Below are 19,810 nucleotides of genomic sequence, written 5' to 3'. Positions count from 1 at the left end.
GCTGTGGAAACCTCCCTTTTCAGAGAAAACAAACCAGAATTCTTCTGTTTCCCTTAAAACACTTCAAAATTCTCCTTTTTTTCAAAGAAGATTTCATGTGTTTGTGTTGTATGTAACTATTCTTCCATAGTTAAGTAATTAAAATTCCATTAAATCATTTTCCCAAGTCACACCCAGGATTACTGGGATCATTTGTTACTTTGGAGAAGTACTGGAACACTGTAACAAAAGCATACATTTTAGAGCTGGAAATAACAAGTTTGAGCCTTTGCCCCTCATTGCCAGTTGCCTGACTTGGAGCAATTCACTTCACCTCTCTGTATATATGGCACTATTACCTGGGAAATCTCATGTATGATTTTGGTTTCATCTATTTACCTCTATATGAGGTAAATATGAGTGTCTCCAGCCTACTGGATAGAGCCTCTTGAATGTAAATGCTCCCTCTTAAATCCAGTTCAATTCCATATGTTGCCACTCCTCATCTTGAAGGCCCTTCTTCTCTTGTTCCCTCACTATATCAGACAATGATCCAGGTGTCCAATCCAGTGGGTCTCCTTTTCCCTCCATATGTAATTCAATGAGGGAGACTTTCTCAGATATTTCTAAAATCTATGTCTTCCTCTCCATCTTCATTTTTGTCTTCTCAGGGTTATTACCCCTTGCCAAAATGATCTTAGTAGCTTCCTAACCAGTCTCTCTGACTCTAGTCTTGTTCTCACTCCTAATTTGTCCCCACTGGTATCACCAAAGTGCTCAGTTTAGAATGCAAACTCCTGGGGCGCCTGGGTGGCTCAGTCTTTAAGTGTCTGCCTTCGGCTCAGGTCATGATTCCAGGGTCCTGGGATCAAGCCCCGTATCGGGCTCCCTGCTCGGCGGAAGGCCTGCTTCTCCCTCTGCCTGCTGCTCCCCCTACTTGTGTGTGTGCTCTCTCTCTCTCTTTCTCACTATCAAACAAATAAATAAAATATTTAAAAAAATGATAAATTAAAATGCAAACTCCCCTCCCCCTACCCCAGCACAGTGGTCCTCCTCCTGCCCCACCCCCTGCTTCCTTTTTGCCCTGCCTCCTGTATTGCCCTATATGTTTCTACAGGTCTTTGCTCATAATGTTCCCACCTCCTGAGATAGCTTCTCTCCCCTTCTTCTTCTGGCCCACTGGCCATAATGTGTCAGAGCATCCCATCCTGAGCTCCTCAGTCTTCCCTAGGTGTTCTTCTTCTGTGTTTCTGGGCATCCTGTTACCTCCACCATGGTGTTAGTAGGGTATTTTGAAATAGCCTGTTTACCACATTCACTCTTCCTCTCCTTTCAGATTCTCAAGGACGTACTGCCTGATTCATCTCTGTATTTTCCATGCTATATCACATTCCTGCATTTGCATATAAGGGTGCAATAAATATTGTTGAACCATGAAGAACATACTCAAAACAGAATGGGAATGGCTAGGAAGATTCTTTCATCATTGACATTACAAGTCCATACCATTCTCCAAATATTATGTTGAAGTCATCATGGTGTCGGTCAGGAACCCATTGCTGTTTATATTCTGTTTCCTAGCTGGGTTGCCTCAGCTTTTGACACATACAAACATTTATTAGTATTTCTATTAACAGATAACTTAACAGCAATGATAAAAGAAAAAGACAAGGGAAAAAGAGAAACAGAAACACTTACAAAGAATAAAATGCATCATGTCATAAATGTTATAGAGCTGTACAAGGAAATATAAAGAAAAAGACTAATTTATGGGAGCTGGTGAGACCTCTTGGGGCATAAATTTGGGGGTATGCCAGGAAAAATGGAGAAGAATGGCCAAAACAGTTTAGCTAATTAGAGTCATTCTGGCTGAAATTACCAAAAACCAAGCAAAAATATATTTGATTTTCTTCCTGTATGACTGACAGAATGACACAAACTTGAATCTATAGAAGACAGAACTTTGCCCTCAGTTGAAGTTGGGTGGTCCATGTTGTTAGACAGCTAATTTTATAAATATAATGTTTTGTGTTTCACACAAATAATGATCTTTAGTGAATTTACCTAAAATTCTTTTAAGTCATGGTTATGTCTTTTGATTCAAAAGACATTTAGACCCAAGCTAAATTTCCTGACCGGTATCGGGGCAAAGTTTCCATGGTACATCTACCAAACAAAAGAAGTTTAAAATGTCAGCAAAAAGGCAATGAACTAAAGAAATAGGAAACAATTCACAGAAGAGCTTGACTAAGATGATTTGAATATAATTTTTTAAGACTGTCCTTGTGATGAGCTAGAAACGTCAGCAGAGTTAAAAATAAAAATCGATCTTGCTTCCATAAGCACTGACAATTTTTCCTCACAGAGTATATTTCCCTGATTCTTCAGTGTATACTTTGTGACACTTCTAGCTCTCATTTATTCCAAAGGAAATTCTAAGCAAAAAGAACTTTGATCTTCCCTTTGCTTTGATGAAAACAATAGCTTTTTTTTTTTTTTTTTACTTTGAGATAGAGGCAATTTTCTTCAAAGGTTTTTTTCTTTTCTTTAAAAGATGATTTTGTTTTATCTTTCTGCTTTCATTACTAAACTGCATCTCTTTTTATTAATATTTTTATTAACATATGATGTATTATTTGCCCCAAGGGTACAGGTCTGTGAATTATCAGACTTACACATTTCACAGCACTCACCATATCACATATCCTCCCCAATGTCCATAACCCAACTACATTCTCCATACCGATTCCTCCCACAGAAACCCTCAGTTTCTTTTGTGAGATTAAGAGGCTTCCGGGTGTATCAGTGGGTGGGACCACTGCCTTCTGCTCAGGCCATGATCTCAGGCTCCTGGGATCAGGCCCCACATCTGGCTCTCTGCTCAGTGGGAAGCCTGCTTCCCTCCTCTCTCTCTGCCTTCCTCTCTGCCTACTTGTGATCTCTGTTTGTCAAATAAATAAGTAAATACATAAATAAATCTTAAAAAAAAAAAAGTCTCTTATGGTTTGTGTCCCTCCTGATCCCATCTTGTTTCATTTTTTCCTTCCCTACCCTGAATACCTCCCACCCTGCCTCTCAAATTCTTCATATCAGGGAGATAAAAGATTGTTTTAAAGATGATCTGCTTCTCCTTGTCAGCCAGAATATCTATTCATCCTTGATAAATATTATCACAATGAAAGATTTATCACAAAAATGTGAAAACACATAATTAACTTGAATCTCATTTGCTGTACTTATTTAAAACCTGCATTAAAAATTCCCTTAAAGTAACATAAAAATAAATATTAGACATACTTACAGCTTCTCAAGAATGAATGAATTCATCTGAATGCAGACAAGATTAAGTACAGTCCAGATAAATTAATGACTACATGCTTAAATGTATATGCAGCCACATCTTAGTCTCCGAAAGCAATGGTGGCAACATTTAATAGAATTACAGTATTTCTCAAATAAAGAAGAGATATGTTGTTCTGCAAGTGTCATTATAATTTCAACTTTATCAGATCTTGTCCCATGTGAAATTTATGAACCTTGGCTACACTGATAATTTTCTTGAGAGAGAGGTATCCAACAGAGTCAGCATCTGTACCCTTCAAATAGCACTTAATCTTCTGGATATAAAAAGAAGTAGCCTGGATACTGGAATAAATTCAATAAAATGCTAATAGCACAAAAATAGAAGAACCATTACATTGCAATTAACCTGATTTCCAATTCAATTCAACTATTTTTATGGTGCTTACTACATAACAAGCACAGTGGAGAACTAGAGTCTGGTTGCCCTCAGATGTACTGAGCCAGACAGGTAAATAACACTCAAGTCCAAGTAAAACAAATGAAATCAAAGAAATTATTAAGTCTTAAAAAAGAAAGTGATTAGTTTTAGCTGAGGCTATAACTGAAGGCTTCCTGCAGGAAGATAAATTTGAGATGGATCTTAAATAATTATACTCTTTCAGCACATGGAAAGAGCTGAAGCATGCCCTGGGTGACAGCTGGCTTAAAGAAATTGAGGAAGAACTGTTAGTGAAGGAAGTATGGGAGTGATTCTGTTCACACATCTGTCTCACGCCCCTCTTCCTCTTGAATTCTAGTCAACACACACTTTATAATTTCTCCTTCCCCCTTTAGGATTTTTACACATGCTCTTCCCTCTGCTAGGAAATACCCCTTCTGCACACCTTCATCTCCCATTCCCTGTCCCTTAAGCACTGCAAGCCCATGCAACCCCATCTCCTTCAGATCGCTACATAAATGTCACTCCCTCAAAGCATTCATTCCCAAAACCTTCAACAGTCTTCCCATCCCAACCCCAATGAAGACTGATTCCCTTCTTATATACCTATATAGTACCTTACACATTCTCTACATACATTTTTCACATATTGCTGTAAATTATTAGTAAAGATTTTGTTTAATATTTATCATAACCCACAGGCAAAATTTTCCTGTGTGACAGCATCATCTTGTGTACTGCAATGGCCCCAATGTGAAGCGCGATCCCTGGTGTCTGGTGAGCGTGCAGGGTTTCTTTCTTCCTTTTCTTTTTTATTTAAACTTTATTTTTCCAGTGTTCCAAGATTCATTGTTTATGCATCACACCCAGTGCTCCATGCAATACGTGCCCCCCATAATACCTAACACCAGGTAGGTATTACCTACCCCTCATTCCCCTCCAAAACCCTCAGTTTGTTTCCCAGAGTGAATAAATATCAGTATCCAGCAGTTCCTTTAGATTTACACTGTGTGAGAATTTGGCACTTAAGTATAATTTATATTCTGTAAATGTTAAATCCTTCATATAATTCATATATAGAAAAGGATTCTAGAAACTTTTAAGCCTTATAAATGAATTCAAGTTTTTTGTAGACTTAGATGTTTTTCTCTTGCTATTGAAGAATCACTTCTAATATAAAACAAAATTTACAACCTGGAAACTGTGTTCCTGGTTTGAAAACAGAAAGAGATTGAATATACACATTGAGTTTACAACTTGTCTTACAGAAACAGAAATATGGATGCATTTTAAAATATTTAAAAAATGAAACTCAGCTGAAGGACAGAATGAGAAACAAACATAAAACTGCTATAGAGGAGATAAATATGCATCTGGAATGTTTCCAGTTAATTTTAAAAAATCGTATCACTTAATAACTCAAAAAGCTGCAGCTTTATAAAGAAAACAATTGGAAGACAAAGACATTATTTATATTCTATTTAATGTTCTCTCTGTCTCGTTCTATCTCCTTCTCCCTCTCTCATTGTCTCTCTCAGATTTCATTAAATCCATACTCTTATTGATTTAAGGTAGCTTTCACAATTCCTCATCAATAGAACAACCAAAATATGCCATTTCAAGCTTGGACATACTGTTTGCCATCCAAGTGAGGACTAGAAAAGAGTACATTTATAGACTGAAGACTCTGAGGGAAGACAGAAACGGGAATGGGGTATGATCTCACAAGAGGAGACAGATGCAAAGGCTCAGGTCCTGGTGTTCTTTATTTTCTCATGCTGTTTGATAGCTGTACTTAAAGACAAAAAATGGCAGTGAGTCCATGCCACACTTGATATCTATCTTATGCCAGGAGAACATAGTCGCTGACATTTCTCTTCCTCAGAAGTAGAAAGACTTGACACATTTCATGGAAGTGCTATCATGGGAATACCCAAACACAGGCATACTTCTGGCCAGACATTTCTCAGTTGAAAACATCGTTCAAAATATATGCCTCTGAGATTGGTATCTGTATAGCATTTCTTGTTAACAAAGATAAGATTTCCATCTTCCTTCTGCTTGTTATATAAACTACATTTTGGCTTTTAAAAAACTTTCTTTAAAGAAAATTCTGTATCCACAAGGGTATACCTTAAGAGAATATATGCTTTTAATATTTTATTGGTATATTTCTGTAAAATGGATTTATATTTAGATGGATTTATATTTAGATATCCAAAATTATAAACCCTAAAATATTCAGTATGAAGTTATCACTTCACAAAAATAATAAATGATCTCAATAACTAATATACAACTTGCTTCCTTTAATTTTTCTGTTATACTTTACTGTTGACTTTATACTGAAAATAATATTTAAAAAATAACCATCTAGAACCTCAAACTGAAAGGAATATTTTAATACACAGGATACTGTTCCCATTTTCATTACATTTTGTCTCACTGATCACCATGCAGTGTTATTTTTTGCCAATAAGCAGGATACATTAAAATCAAAGGGTGTGGTAATGATAAATTACAGCCATGTAGGGCAGGAAAAAATGATGCTAATGGGAAAGATGGCTCATGGCCAGAGGGAATAAAAAGGAAAGCCTGAGGTAGAAGATAGAGAATAAAATTGCATGAGAATGGTGAAGGGACATGGTGTAGGGAATAAGAATGCCCCTTCTCCTAAATTTCTGGATTAGAATTTCTGAGTTAAACACTTGACAAGCTATTACTTTTTTTTTCTCCTCCAAATTTTTATTTAAGTTCCAGTTAATTTAACATACAGCATAATATTAATTTCAAGTATAGAATTTAGTGATTCATCATTTACATGCAATACCCAGTGCTCATCACAAATGCTCTCCTTAAAGCCCATAACCTTAATCCATTCCCCTGCCCACCTTCCTTGCAGTAACCATCAGTTTGTTCTCCAGAGTTCAGTTTCTTGGTTTGCCTCTTTTTTCCCCTGCTATGTTCATTTGTTTTGTTTCTTAAATTCCACATGTAAGTGAAATCATATGGCAGTTGTCTTTTTTGACTGACTTATTTTGCTTAGCATAATACTCTCTAGCTCCAACCACATCATTGCAAATGGCAAGAGTAATATTCCATTGAATATATATACCATATCTTTTTCCATTCATTGGTCAATGGGCATTTGGGCTTTTTCCATAATTTGGCTATTGTTGATAATGGTGCAATAGACACTAGAGTGCATGTATCCCTTTGAATAAATATTTTTGTTTCCTTTGGGTAAATACTTAGTAATGCAATTGCTGGATCATAACGTAGTTCTATTTTTAACTCTTTGAGGAACTGTCATACCTTTTTCCAGAGCGGCTGCACCAGTTTTGCATTCCTACCAATAATGTAAGAGGTTCCCCTTTCTCCACATTCTTGCCAATATCTTGTTTTCTGTGTTGTTAATTTTAGCCATTCTGAGTGGAGAGAGGTGATATCTCATTATAGCTTTGATTTGTATTTCCCTGATGATAAGTTGATGCTGAGCATCTTCTCATGTGGCTATTAACCATCTGTATATCTTCTTTGGAGAAATGTCTATTCATGTCTTCTGCCCATTTCTTGATTGGATTATTTGGATTTTTTTTTGTGGGGGGGACGGGGGGAGTGTTGAGTTTCTAAGTTCTAATACTAACACTTTATCAGATATGTCATTTGCAAATACCTTCTCCCATTTCATCAGTTGCCTCGCTGGGTTTGAGGAAGCATAGAAGACATCAGGGAGACCCTTACATGGTATTATTTCTTAATAATCAAAACTTTGTCTTATTTGGCATAGGATGGTATATTTTAGACAGAGCTGTTAAACATTTCTGCTGGCTGAAACTCGTTCATTGGGGATAACAGCTAAACCAGAGTGTCTTCAGGCAACCAGAGTCAGAGCTATGATGCATATGGCAAAGACTCCCCAGGTGTACTGCATGGTCTGTATCTCCATAGAGACTGGAAGAGGAGTTGTCAGACCAGCCAGCTGGTCTCAGCTCACTTAATGAAAACTTCAGCCATTTTGGATGTTATTTGCAGTAGAAGATACAAATGGACAATGTATAAGATACAAATGGACAACAATAATTTAAGAAAAACTTTCCAATAGCTTCTGCATTGTACTTACAATAAAATCTATACTACCTATAATGGCCTACAGCCCTATATAACCAAGTGTCTACAAATATCTCTCAACATGCATTATCCTTAATGTCTAGAATCCTATTGGCCTTCTTTATCTTCCTTAAAAAGGATAAGCTTATTCTCGAGATTTATGTACATCAGTTCACTGTTTTGGGAAAGAACTTCCCCCCAATTTTGGCAAGGCTGTCTCCTTTTGATTCAGTCTTTTCTCCAAATACCACTTAATAATTAAGTCATTGCTAACCACCTCCTCTAAATAACCAGTCTACTGGTATGATAACTTGTTTTAGTTTTTCTTCATTGCACTTTTCACCATCTACAATAATTTGTTTATAGATTTATTTATTTATTTTTCCCTGTTTTGCTTAATTTAATAGAAATGGAGAATTCATGAGCACACTGAATCAATGAATAACTGATAGTCTAAAATCAGGGCAATTGGGAGCACTTGGCAGTATCTGACACTTTAGTAATAGATAATGTATTTTCAGTATATTATGTTCACTCCAGTAACTAAGATGGCCTAACATAGTACAAAAAGTATAGACTCTAAAGAGAAAAAAGTCTGTAATTTAAATCCTGGTTTTACTACTTATTATCTGGGTAAATTTGTGTAAGTTTTCCTTCAAGTGGAGATGATAATATGAAACTCACTGGTTTGTTAATCCAGATTACTCACCTAGCATTAGTATTGGCTCGATATGTTCTTAAAAACTGATAGATATTATAACTGTCATCATTTTTAAAAAATATTTTATTTATTTATTTGAAAGAGATCACAAGTAGGCAGAGAGGCAGGCAGAGAGAGAGGGAAGCAGGCTCCCCGCTGAGCAGAGCGCCTGACATGGGACTCGATCCCAGGACCCTGAGATCATGACCTGAGCAGAAGGCAGCGGCCCAATCCACTGAGCCACCCAGGCGCCCGTCATCATCTTTTAAGTAGCAAATTATTTCCAACTATTTGCTGTTCTGGAGAAATCTCTAAAACTAGAATGGAATCCATTGTTCCCTCTTGTCCAGCATGCTTACTTTGCACTTTTTGTGATAGCCCACTGATCTGTGGTGCTAAGCCTACCCAAGAATGGGCACATGACTTGGATCAGGCTAATGAGTGCCTCCTCGGGTCTTTTGCTGGAACTCTCCATGGAGGGGTAATGGGTTAGACACTTTCTCTTCTTTGAATCCAACACTGGTCTTCCCTGACCATCTCTACCCAAATGTGAAACAACCTTGCCTAAAAATGAATCCCACGAGAGGAAAGAAGTATCAAGTGACAGGGAAAGAAAGGGATTCTTGACATCCATACCCTCGGATCCAACTTTGCCTAATGCAGACACACCCCTGGATATACATGTTATATATGTTTTGAGTTTGGTTTCTGAAATTTGTAATCTAAAGCATGTTTTCTATTAAAACACTAGTTCATTTATTTATGTTTTTAGTCCATTTTAAGGCTGAAAAGGCCTTTTCTGAGGTCTAATTAGCAAATAAATTAACATCCAGAATGAAGTGGTTTTCTGTGAAAGTGTTTAAAAAAAAAACAAAAAAAACAAAAAACTCTGGGCTATGAGGAGCTAGAGACACCTGAGAGCTATTTTTCTACAATGGATAGTAAAAAGCCCTTTAAAGAAATGGTCATTGTTGGCCTGTAGCCCCTCAAACCAAGAACAGATGGCCTAAAAGCAGTTGCAGAATATTTGTGGTTACACAGTAACAGGATAAATTACGGAAGAAATTAACACCCTTATTCAAGAAGTAAGCAGGAAGAGAAGGTATTACTGGAAGAAGTAAAGAGGAAAATAATTGTCTTCCTGTATAAAGGAAATTAAATATGCAACAAGTAGGATATAGAGCAGCTAATTACTGACAAGGATACTAATTTTTACTGAGGAGTTTATGTGCTTTTTGAAATATTTCTCTGGAAAAGATACATTAAAATGTTTTCTTATGTGAAGAAGATAGCATGCATTAGTATAATGCTGTTTTTTCTTAATAATGAATCTTAAACATCTTATCAGGTATCTGTTATATATGAGTATCTATTATATTTCTGTTTTAAAAAAATATCCAGGGGTGTGAATGCTAGGTTACATCCCCATTTCTGTTACACCTAAATAATCTGATGCAACTGATCATACATTTCAGAGAACATCTTATGCAAAATACTTTGATAGACACCACAGGAAACACCAAGGTAAAAGTATTCCTCATCTTTTTTTTTTTTTAATATCCCTTATCTTAAGGAGCTTATCATAGAATAAAGAAGATGAGAAATCGGTACACATAACTGTATCAGCAGAGAGAAAAGCTAAATTCTGTCGTAGCCATAAATGAAGTAAAATGAGAGACTGTCAGAGTGATTGGACATTCACTTAGCCTAGTGCAGTGGCTCTGAAATTTGAGCGTGCATGAGAACCATCTGGAAGGCTTGTTACAATACAGACTGCTGGGCTCACCCCAGAATTCTGTTCTTTTCTTTTTAAAGAAGTTTGCAGATGGCATTGACCTGCTAGTCTAGGGATCATCCTTTGAGAGCTCCAGGATCTAGGGAATTGATTTGCAATACTTGCCACACATCAGAATCTTCTAGGGGACTTCTAGAGAACCTAATGGATTCTTTTTAAATTACTAACAGATTAGAGCTTTTATTTTTAAAAGAAAAATGTTCTTGTTCTACCCTAAGCTTTAATAATTCAAAAGTACTATTGTGACATTTTTCAGTTTGTCCACCGTATGGGTAAACTCCGAAGATAAATTAATTCCTAAAATTCTTGATATGGGGAGATTTTGCTTCTTGTATCTCATCCCAGCCCAATAGCAAAAGAAAAATACTTTATGAAGAAGACTATGCTAGAGCTGGACACTGAATAATATGAATAGTACTTTTATAAACCGCTGGAGAGAAGGGACACAGATGCTTGGTGGACAGTGAAAAGTCATGGGAGAAGGAAACTATGGTGCATGACTGGAAATGAGAGTACAGCATGGCTGGAGCATAGGTGGAGAAAAGAAATCTCAGATCAAGTCATGAAAAAATCTTTTTTTTTTTTTTTTTTAAAGAGTCGTTTATTTATTTGTTTCAGAGAGAGTGCAGGCATGCACATGAGAGCGTGAGCGGAGAGAGGTGGGGTAGAGAGAGTGGGAGAAAGCAGACTCCCCACTGAGTGATAAGGGAGGGACGGGAGGGGGGGTTCCCAACCCAGGACCCTGAAATCATGACCTGAACTAAAATAAAAAATCAGAGGCTTAACAGACTGAGCCAGCCAGGTGGCCCCAAGTCCTGAAAAATTCTGACTGCCATGCTAAGAAGCACCCTTTTGGGGCAATAAGAAATCACCATATCCTTGAGCCAGAGAGTGACATAGTAAGATATGAGATAAAATTATTATCTGGAAGCAAAATCCAAAAACAACCCTGGGTGGTACCGACAGGAGACTGTTAGGATGTGACAGCAATGGTCTAGGCTTTTTGACCATTTAGACCAATGGTCAAACTGGGCTCTGGGAATGTGTTCTCAGGGCCCACGTGTTCTATACAAATGTTTTAATTTTCTGTCTTTATTTCAAAGATAGTCTAAGACTGTATTTGATCAGTTAATAAAAGCCAAGGTTGTCTTTTGTGATGATGGTCTTCAACTGAAGATTTTCACAAGACTGGGCTTAAGCTTTTTTAATCAGTGTTTCTTAGTCAGTGGACACACTAAAAATTCAAGATTAACTTTTTTGTTTTTCCCTGTGAAAGAAGTCAGTACATTATACACCTTTGGGAAATACTGATCTGGACTAGGTAATAAAATGGGCATAGTCCAAGAGACATTTTAGTCAGATTCATCAGGATCTCTAACTGACATTTTAGGAGGAAGATAAAATGGGAAATCAAAAAGATATTGGGGGCTTTCAGCCTGAGAGCTTCACAAGTGATGAAATGGTGGAACAGAATAAAGCATGAAGGAAAAGGGACAGGTTTGTGTGAGGCCGGAGGAGAAAGACAAAGCATCTGTAGTGAAAGAAAGCCTATTGGTCATAACTATGAGAACCAGCACCTCCCCATATACAGGAATTTTAGGAATTAATTTATACTCAGAGTTTAGTCATATTGTGGGCAAAACTGACAAATGTCACAATAGTTAATTTTGAATTATTAAGGCTTAAGTTAGAACGAGAACATTTTTCTTTTAAAAATAGAAACTATAAACTGTAAGTAATTTAAAAAGATGATCTGCTTACAGAATAATTCATAAGGTAAGAGGGAGATGTATATGTTAATAATTTGTTGAAAATTAAAACTTTGAATTATAACACATTTCTCTTTCACTTACTGTATTTAGTTTTCCCTGCCATGATCATTCTGCCAATACACTATCTTTAGAGAGAAAAAACAGCAAAATCCAAGCATTAATGTATGTATTTGAAATTAGATATTTTTCTAATACCAAGTACATGCTGTGTCATATCTTCTGTGTTAACCATATTCTTCTCTCTATGTTAAGGTGCCAGGTGTTTAATGGCACATAAAGGAACCTATTTTATTTATCCTTAATCCACCGTAACCTCTTGGGGATACCTAAAAAATATCCATGCTTTCTGTACCCCTGGAGATGGTGTAATAAATATTTAATTTTTGATCTTCTTCAGCAATTAAGACAATAGCACAAAAATTTCCAAACATTTTTTCTATTTTATTTTTAAAAAGTATACTCATTAGAATATTTTGAATATTAAACCCTAAATAAAAAGACTTTCTATCAAAAAAAAATCATCCATCATTTAATAATATGTCAAAAACATAATTAATCTTGTCCCTGACAAAATATAAAAGCTTATTTTTTAAAAAATTTGAACAATTACATACCTGAGCTTTTGGTTGTATTGTTTGACTTTTTCCAATGAGGCTGCATTTATCTGGGCTTGAAATTCTTCCACTGAAACATTGTCTCTATAATAATATCCTTCCATGCTTTCCAGTGCTGTGTAAAGAATTAAATGTTCTCTTTCACATGGTCTTGTAACTCAATTTCTCCACATTTACTGTAATCTTATTGATTATTAATAAATGTATTTAAAACACTAAATATGACCACACATGCAAGAAACAATCTTTCACCAGTCCAGAAATAAATGAAAATCATTCCTCTGTTCTCAAAATAAATATAAAACATTTGGTGATTATATCTGTGTAGGCAAAGGTAATTTCTAATTTAAACTGTCTTCTATTTTGGGGGCACCTGGGTGGCTCAGTGGGTTAAAGCCTCTGCCTTCAGCTCAGGTTATGATCCCAGGGTCCTGGGATCGAGCCCTGCATAGGGCTCTCTGCTCGGCGGGGAGCCTGCTTTCCTCTCTCTCTCTTTGCCTGCCTCTCTGCCTACTTGTGATCTCTGTCTGTCAAATAAATAAATAACATCTTTTAAAAAAATAAAAAATAAAATGTCTTCTATTTTTAATGTATATATGCACACATATACATACATATATTACATATATACATACATATGTATGGGAGGAAGAACTGTGTATCAACATACATAAGAATAAAAAAGAATAAAAAAGTTGAAATTGCTGCTTTCCATGTATACATACATTCCCTTGTAGCCACAGTTAAATTATGAAATATGAGTGTAATAAATTTAAAGTATAATCTTAGAATATTACCCTTATTATAATTCTTAATCTAGTTGAAAATAAACAAGTGTAAACATATATATATATATATAACTTCCCATTAATTTTAAATGTCTTTTGATTGAAATGGATTTCCTTCTTAACTAACATTTTTGGTTAAGTATTTCTTTTTCCTTCAAACTTTAGGTGATGGTACTTTTAACCTTTTGGAGAGGAAATGAATTATATGAAGTTCTTAGAAATACAAGATCTCTTATGGAGAGGATGCCAGCAACAGGAATGGCAATGAAGCCTATTTGGAAATGTAAATTATTTCCCCTTGAAATTATTGCCACTAGTAAGTATCAATTTTCAGCAGACTATTTCAAAATTGATAAAAAAATTAATCTTGTTTCAAAACTACTAAATGCAATAGCTTCTAAACAAATAACTTTCTTCAAATTGACAGAAACTTTACCATTTTAGGGGCAAAAATAGAAAAGTCATTGCTAATTTTTTTTTATTAGTTCCAGCTTTTATTTAAATTCCAGTTAGTTAACGTATAGTGGTTTCAGGAGTAGAATTTGGTGATTCATCACTTACATAAAAGCACCCAGTGCTTATCGCAAGCTCATTACTAATATTTGTTGTGCTGCTTTCTTAACTAGTCAGATTTCTATAGCACTGAAGAAACAAACAACCTTTTAGAGTATTGCCAAATTTGAAATAAAAAAATGGCATTGGCTTATAATTGAGAAAAACATTATGGAAAATTAGAAAGATGCTTACTACATTTACTTCAGTACATGATATCAAATTTGTGGGTTTGTTTCAAGGATTGTTTGTTTATTCCTTATGACTTCTGCATTAATTAGAATATTTGCAACTGGTTTAGCAAGCTTTTGGTCCTGAATACATACAAGAAACAAAAGGAATTCTTCCTGATAAAACAATCCTCAAATAAATGCTACATTCACTTCCATTAATGAGCTGTTATTTGTGAGAGGCAAATATTCAGAGGATACAGTGTATCAATAGTCATCCTTCAATGTGAATTCCTCTTAATAGTTGTAAAGCTAATAATGAAAGTCCTTGCACTGGAGTAAAACCACCACTTCCACTCCTTAAGCATGTTAATTAAAATCCAGGGTCTTCAGGTTCCTCATTTGTGAAATGAAAAATAAGAGTACCTACTAATTATGATTCTTGGGAAATAATTAAATCAAATAACAGCATTAAGAGACCCATGATATTCTTTCCATTTATTGAGTGTGTTTCATACATGCCCAATGCCCTACAGGCATTATCTAATTCAATTTCTAGGAGATAAAGAATATGCGTACGTCTGCTTAGCCAAACAGGAAGTTCTGGGAACTAAAGAGGAGGGTCCATACAAAGATACTTCAGTTTGTAATTTAAAATCATAAAGACCAGATAAATACCAGGAAGGAGCTACAGGGAAATCCGGGGTGAGGGGTGGGGTGGGGGTTGGGGTGGGGACAGACAGGAAAACACCTAGGGTCTAATTTTTATAAAAGTCTTGTTGACTCAGTTTTGGCCAGAATATTCAGTCCTGCTCTAAAAGCTTGTTGCCATACAAAAACAAACTGACATTTTTATGACATTCCTTGACAATATTTTCAAATTAACAACAATTAAAATACAAATTACATAGAAAATTTTTTAAATGGGGAAACATCTAACAATCAGCAAAATGTTATGGTACATGTGTTGGGCTGTGAGGAAATGAACAAAAACATGAAAGATGAGTTCTATATTTAAAAGTAAACTGTGTGGCAAAGAAGAGGAAAGAGAACAACATTCCTGATCTTAGAAAGTGGGAAAATATTCCACCAAATTCAATTTCTACACTGAGTTAAAGTAAGTTAAAATATATAATGTCCAAATTTCCAAGTTTGGCTCTCGGCATTTTCTTGTCTAGTTTCCTTATTTCTCATCCAGATAATATCATCCAAAGGATAGATATTATCATCCAGATAATATCTTTATTCAGATAAAAGTAGTATTGACAGGGGCACCTGGGTGGCTCAGTGGGTTAAGCCGCTGCCTTTGGCTAGGGTCATGATCTCAGGGTCCTGGGATCGAGTCCCATATCGGGCTCTCTGCTCAGCAGGGAGCCTGCTTCCCTCTCTCTCTCTGCCTGCCTCTCTACCTACTTGTGATCTCTCTCTGTCAAATAAATAAATAAAATCTTTAAAAAAAAAAAGTAGTATTGACATTATTGGTTGCATAAATATTTAATAGTATTTAATTAAAAGCAATATTGAAAATACGATGAATTTCTTTGCTTGTTTTCTTTCTACCAATTTTGAATTTGAGGGAATAAATCACCCCAACAAATGTAGGTAGTCAGTGAAAAAAACAAAACAAAACAAAACAATGACTACTAGAGGAAAGTAAAGGTTAAATTATTCTAGGACTGAAAATGAGTTGCATTTCCTCTTAATCAAAATACCATTTCAAGGTTTTTCCAAGAAAGGGATTGATCAGAAAAAATATAGAATATCTGAAGAATAATTTTAAGAGGAGTTTCAATCAACTAATACTCTTTACTGATAGCATGGAGACACTTAAATGGTTAAATAAAACAAGACGTCTGCACTGGTCACGACTGGTCAGAATTCAGAAGTGGTCATAATTTCTGTGATGAAAACAAGCTTTATCAATCCCAACATGACCCGTATGTGGGAAAGGTTCTGTCTTTTGAAGAGGGGTGGGTTCATGTGTTCGTAGACTGACGCTAACATTTAGGAAATCTCAATTCTGGGAACTGCTCCTTCTTTTTTAAAAAGCTATTTAATTTCAAATACTGTATAAAACCCCATGGGAAAACCAAGGGCTTCATCTTTTAAAGAACATAGAATTTTGCAAAAACTCAAAATGAAAAATAATTTCTCAAATGAAGGAACCTTAGAAAATGGCAATGTTTATCACAAACTGTTCCCTTCTGTTTAAAAGAGAAAATGCCCTATACTGGGATTTTAAAAAAAATTAAAAAGATAATAGAAGAGAAAATGCTCAAGTTCCTGGTCAATTTTAATTATTCTCTGAAAATGAAAAGACAGCTTATAAAAAAATAAGAGTTAGAATTTATCATTTGTGGGGCCAGCTTTTTTCATAAGTGCTGAAAAACAAATATACACAAAAGTGTGTTTGTGGACAAAGGACCACATTGCACGTCCTAGTTAGTGTAAGGAAAACCACCATAAGAGACCCAGGGAACAGGTGCTTAATACTTGACAAAGAAGAGATGCCATATTTGAGGAAACAGTACAACTAAAATCAAATACCTTTAATGATGCCACATCCCTAATGGGTAGAATACATGGGTCCAGGAACCAAGGGTGGAAGCCAGAAAGACCCCTGCTTAACCTGTGTTGAGGACTGAATTGTGTCCTCCAAAAAGATCTAACAAATGTCCTAACCTCGGGTGGGTACAAATGTGACTTAGGTTTTATACAGGGTCTTTGCAGAGACATCAACTTAAAATGAGGTCAAACTGGAGTAGGGTGGGCCCAAATCCAAGGACTTCTGTTATCCTAAAAAGAGGGAAATCTGGACAGAGATACAGAGATGGACACACAGCAGGAGGAAGGTCATGTGAAGTCAGAAGCAGAGACTATAATTACATTGTCACAAGCCAAGGAATGCCAAGGACTGCAGAAGAGCACCAGAAGCTAGAAGGTAAGGAAGGATTCATCCTTGGAGCCTTCCAAGGGAGCACACAGCCTTTAGGCATCTTGATTTCAGATTTTTAGCCTCCAGAATGATGATAGGATACATTTCTGTTGTTTTAAGCCACCCAGTTTGTGGTAGTTTGTTATGGCAGCTCTAAGAACCTAAAACAATATCAGTCCCAGTGCCTCACTTGGGGATGTGTGTTTTCCATCCCTGAAATTCTGGCTCTACAGGTTTAAAAGGTACTGATCACCGAAGAGGCACACATTCCCTAGGAGACGAGGCAGGGGTCCCTCTGAACGTAAGATATTGTTGCCATGGGGGCACTGGAGGTCCCTGTGCCAAGGCACTTAGGGAGGGTCATCACCTTCTTGGCAAGGATAGTGGACCCTGGTCATCATAAGGAAGTAGGACTATTGTTACATTATGAGGGCAGGAAGGAACAGGTTTGACACACAGTGAATCCACTCAGGTTCCTCTTGGTACTTCCCTTTCCAAATTTGATGGCAAATGGACAAAGCAGCAACCCTGTCTTGAGAAGGACAGAATAAACAGGGGGATCATGCTCCTTGGGAATGTAGGTTTTAGTCATGCCACTGAGACCGGAAGTTTCAGGCTGAGAGCAAGGCTGATTTACAACAAGTACATAAGAAGGGAGATGTGTGGCAGCACAGACTATGACTTGCCCCCTTACCGTGCTTCTTCTAGATGATCTCCCCAGGGAGGGAGCCATCAGAGTCATGAAACCCTTTGAGTAAATGTTCATCTCCAGAATAGACACCATTTGGAGTCTCTTCATTTACCACCATGTTCAGTTACCAGATGGTAATCTCTACTCCAGCTAAGGCTCACTTTTCTGGGCTTCTCTCAATCTGAAGAATAGTAAGAGTGAGTAATAATGAATCCTCCTGGGAGTCTGGTAAGTGCAGAGGAACTTCCGCAACCCCTCTATGGAAGCAGCCTTATCACTGCCATGGTGCTAATGAGACAAGCTGTTTCCCAGTCATCTTTCCCTCTTTGTGACCTCAACTGCGAAAATCTTTCTGTTGTCACCTTTTCATATTTTATTGCTGTGTGACTATTAAAACCTAATGTTATCTAACAGTTTTTCTTTACATTGATAAACTGATACTGTATTCATTAAAATAATATACAGTTAGGGATTTTTTTAAAATTAGCTTTAGCCACAATTATAACATAGAGGTTATTTGGAAAATACTCTTCCTTTTCCTATGAACATTTGCTGCTGGGTATGAATATTTAGCTATTTATGGCTGATGTGTCACAAATGTAATAATTTTTTTGGAAAAGATGCAGAATGCCATCTGTCATCTCAGTCATGATTGCAAAGACAGAATTTTTAAAAAGGGGAATAAAGGAAAGGAAGTGAAGAATCTTTAATAACCGTAAACTCTGGCTAAACCCTATAAAAGTTAATATTCCAGACCAGCATCCTTTTTGGTCTTCTAAAACTATCTCTCTGTGTAATGGCTTTTAACATATTTTAGGCTAAACTCTTCTCCTAACATAGCTCCAAAGGTCTATTTTTGCTGTTTTCTTTTCTTTTTCTTTTTCTTTTTTTTCCATTCCTTTATAGAATCTTGTATTACCTATATGGAGCCTACAAGAGTCCTGCAAAGAAAAATGAAAATAATTTCTAATAATTCCTAAGATCTCTGCACCTGACATTTTCTTCTCCCAAAATGTATTCTTACAAATATCTGAGGTAGTCATTGTTTTTAAGACATGTCAATCGAAGGAAGGGAAATTTATCTTTTAGAATTATAATAATATGCATATGGTATAAGCATTTTCACTTGGCAGTGGATTTGGATTTCATATGCCTGTCTGTTCTTCAGTTACAGAGATTGATTTTATTCCTCTACTCTTCTCATTTTTTTTATTAGAATATAAAAATTCCACAGCAAAACCAATGCAGTTCTTGAAAACTCCACAGAAAAAAATATGAAATGCTCCGTGGAATTGCTCAGAGAAATTGATATAATCTTGTGACCACAGCATGAGTTAAAAAAATAAAAAGAAAGAAAGAAATCATAGACCAGAAGAAACTACACTAGAATAATCCAGACTTTTGATCAGCTTGAGGCTGCTTTTGTGACTCCAGAAATAAAAAACATCCAGGACCTTCCCTTGGAAACCAGTTCACCACAAGAATCTTCCTATCCATGTTAAACTCAATTTCTTCTATTGCATTAAAATTCATTGTTCATTTGCCAAAACAAAATTTTTTTATTTACAAAAGGAATCTATTTTTACTAACCAAAAATGGCACAATACAGGAAAACTCAAACAATAAAAAAATCATCAATTTAATCACCCAATGATCCCGAAAACACTTTGTGTACGTTAAGTATATTTAAGATAATGGATTGCATTATCTATAACAGAAATTCTTTCTTGTAACCTGCATGTGTATATTGTCAAATTTTTTCTATCTAGTAAAATATCTTTAACCACATAATTTTAATGACTTTCCCATAATTTATTTAAGCCAAATTAATTTATCTTTTTTTTTTAAAGATTTTATTTATTTATTTGACAGAGATCACAAGTAGGCAGAGAGGCAGGCAGAGAGAGAGGAGGAAGCAGGCTCCCTGCTGAGCAGAGAGCCCGATGTGGGGCTCGATCCCAT

The 19,810-nt window shown here is 36.0% G+C and overlaps 1 protein-coding gene across 1 annotated transcript in view; it reads right to left on the bottom strand.

Moving 5' to 3' along the window:
* The window catches only part of PREX2 (phosphatidylinositol-3,4,5-trisphosphate dependent Rac exchange factor 2), a 187,643-nt gene that overhangs the window by 67,493 nt on the left and 100,340 nt on the right, over positions 1-19,810 (bottom strand). The window contains exon 26 of the mRNA XM_059395513.1: positions 12,713-12,827. Coding sequence (XP_059251496.1) covers positions 12,713-12,827 — 115 coding nt within the window. The remainder of the gene's footprint in view (positions 1-12,712; positions 12,828-19,810) is intronic.

This window comes from Mustela nigripes, chromosome 3 (assembly GCF_022355385.1).
Source record: "Mustela nigripes isolate SB6536 chromosome 3, MUSNIG.SB6536, whole genome shotgun sequence".
Lineage (NCBI taxonomy): Eukaryota > Metazoa > Chordata > Mammalia > Carnivora > Mustelidae > Mustela > Mustela nigripes.
This window is presented reverse-complemented; position numbering and strand designations above follow the sequence as displayed.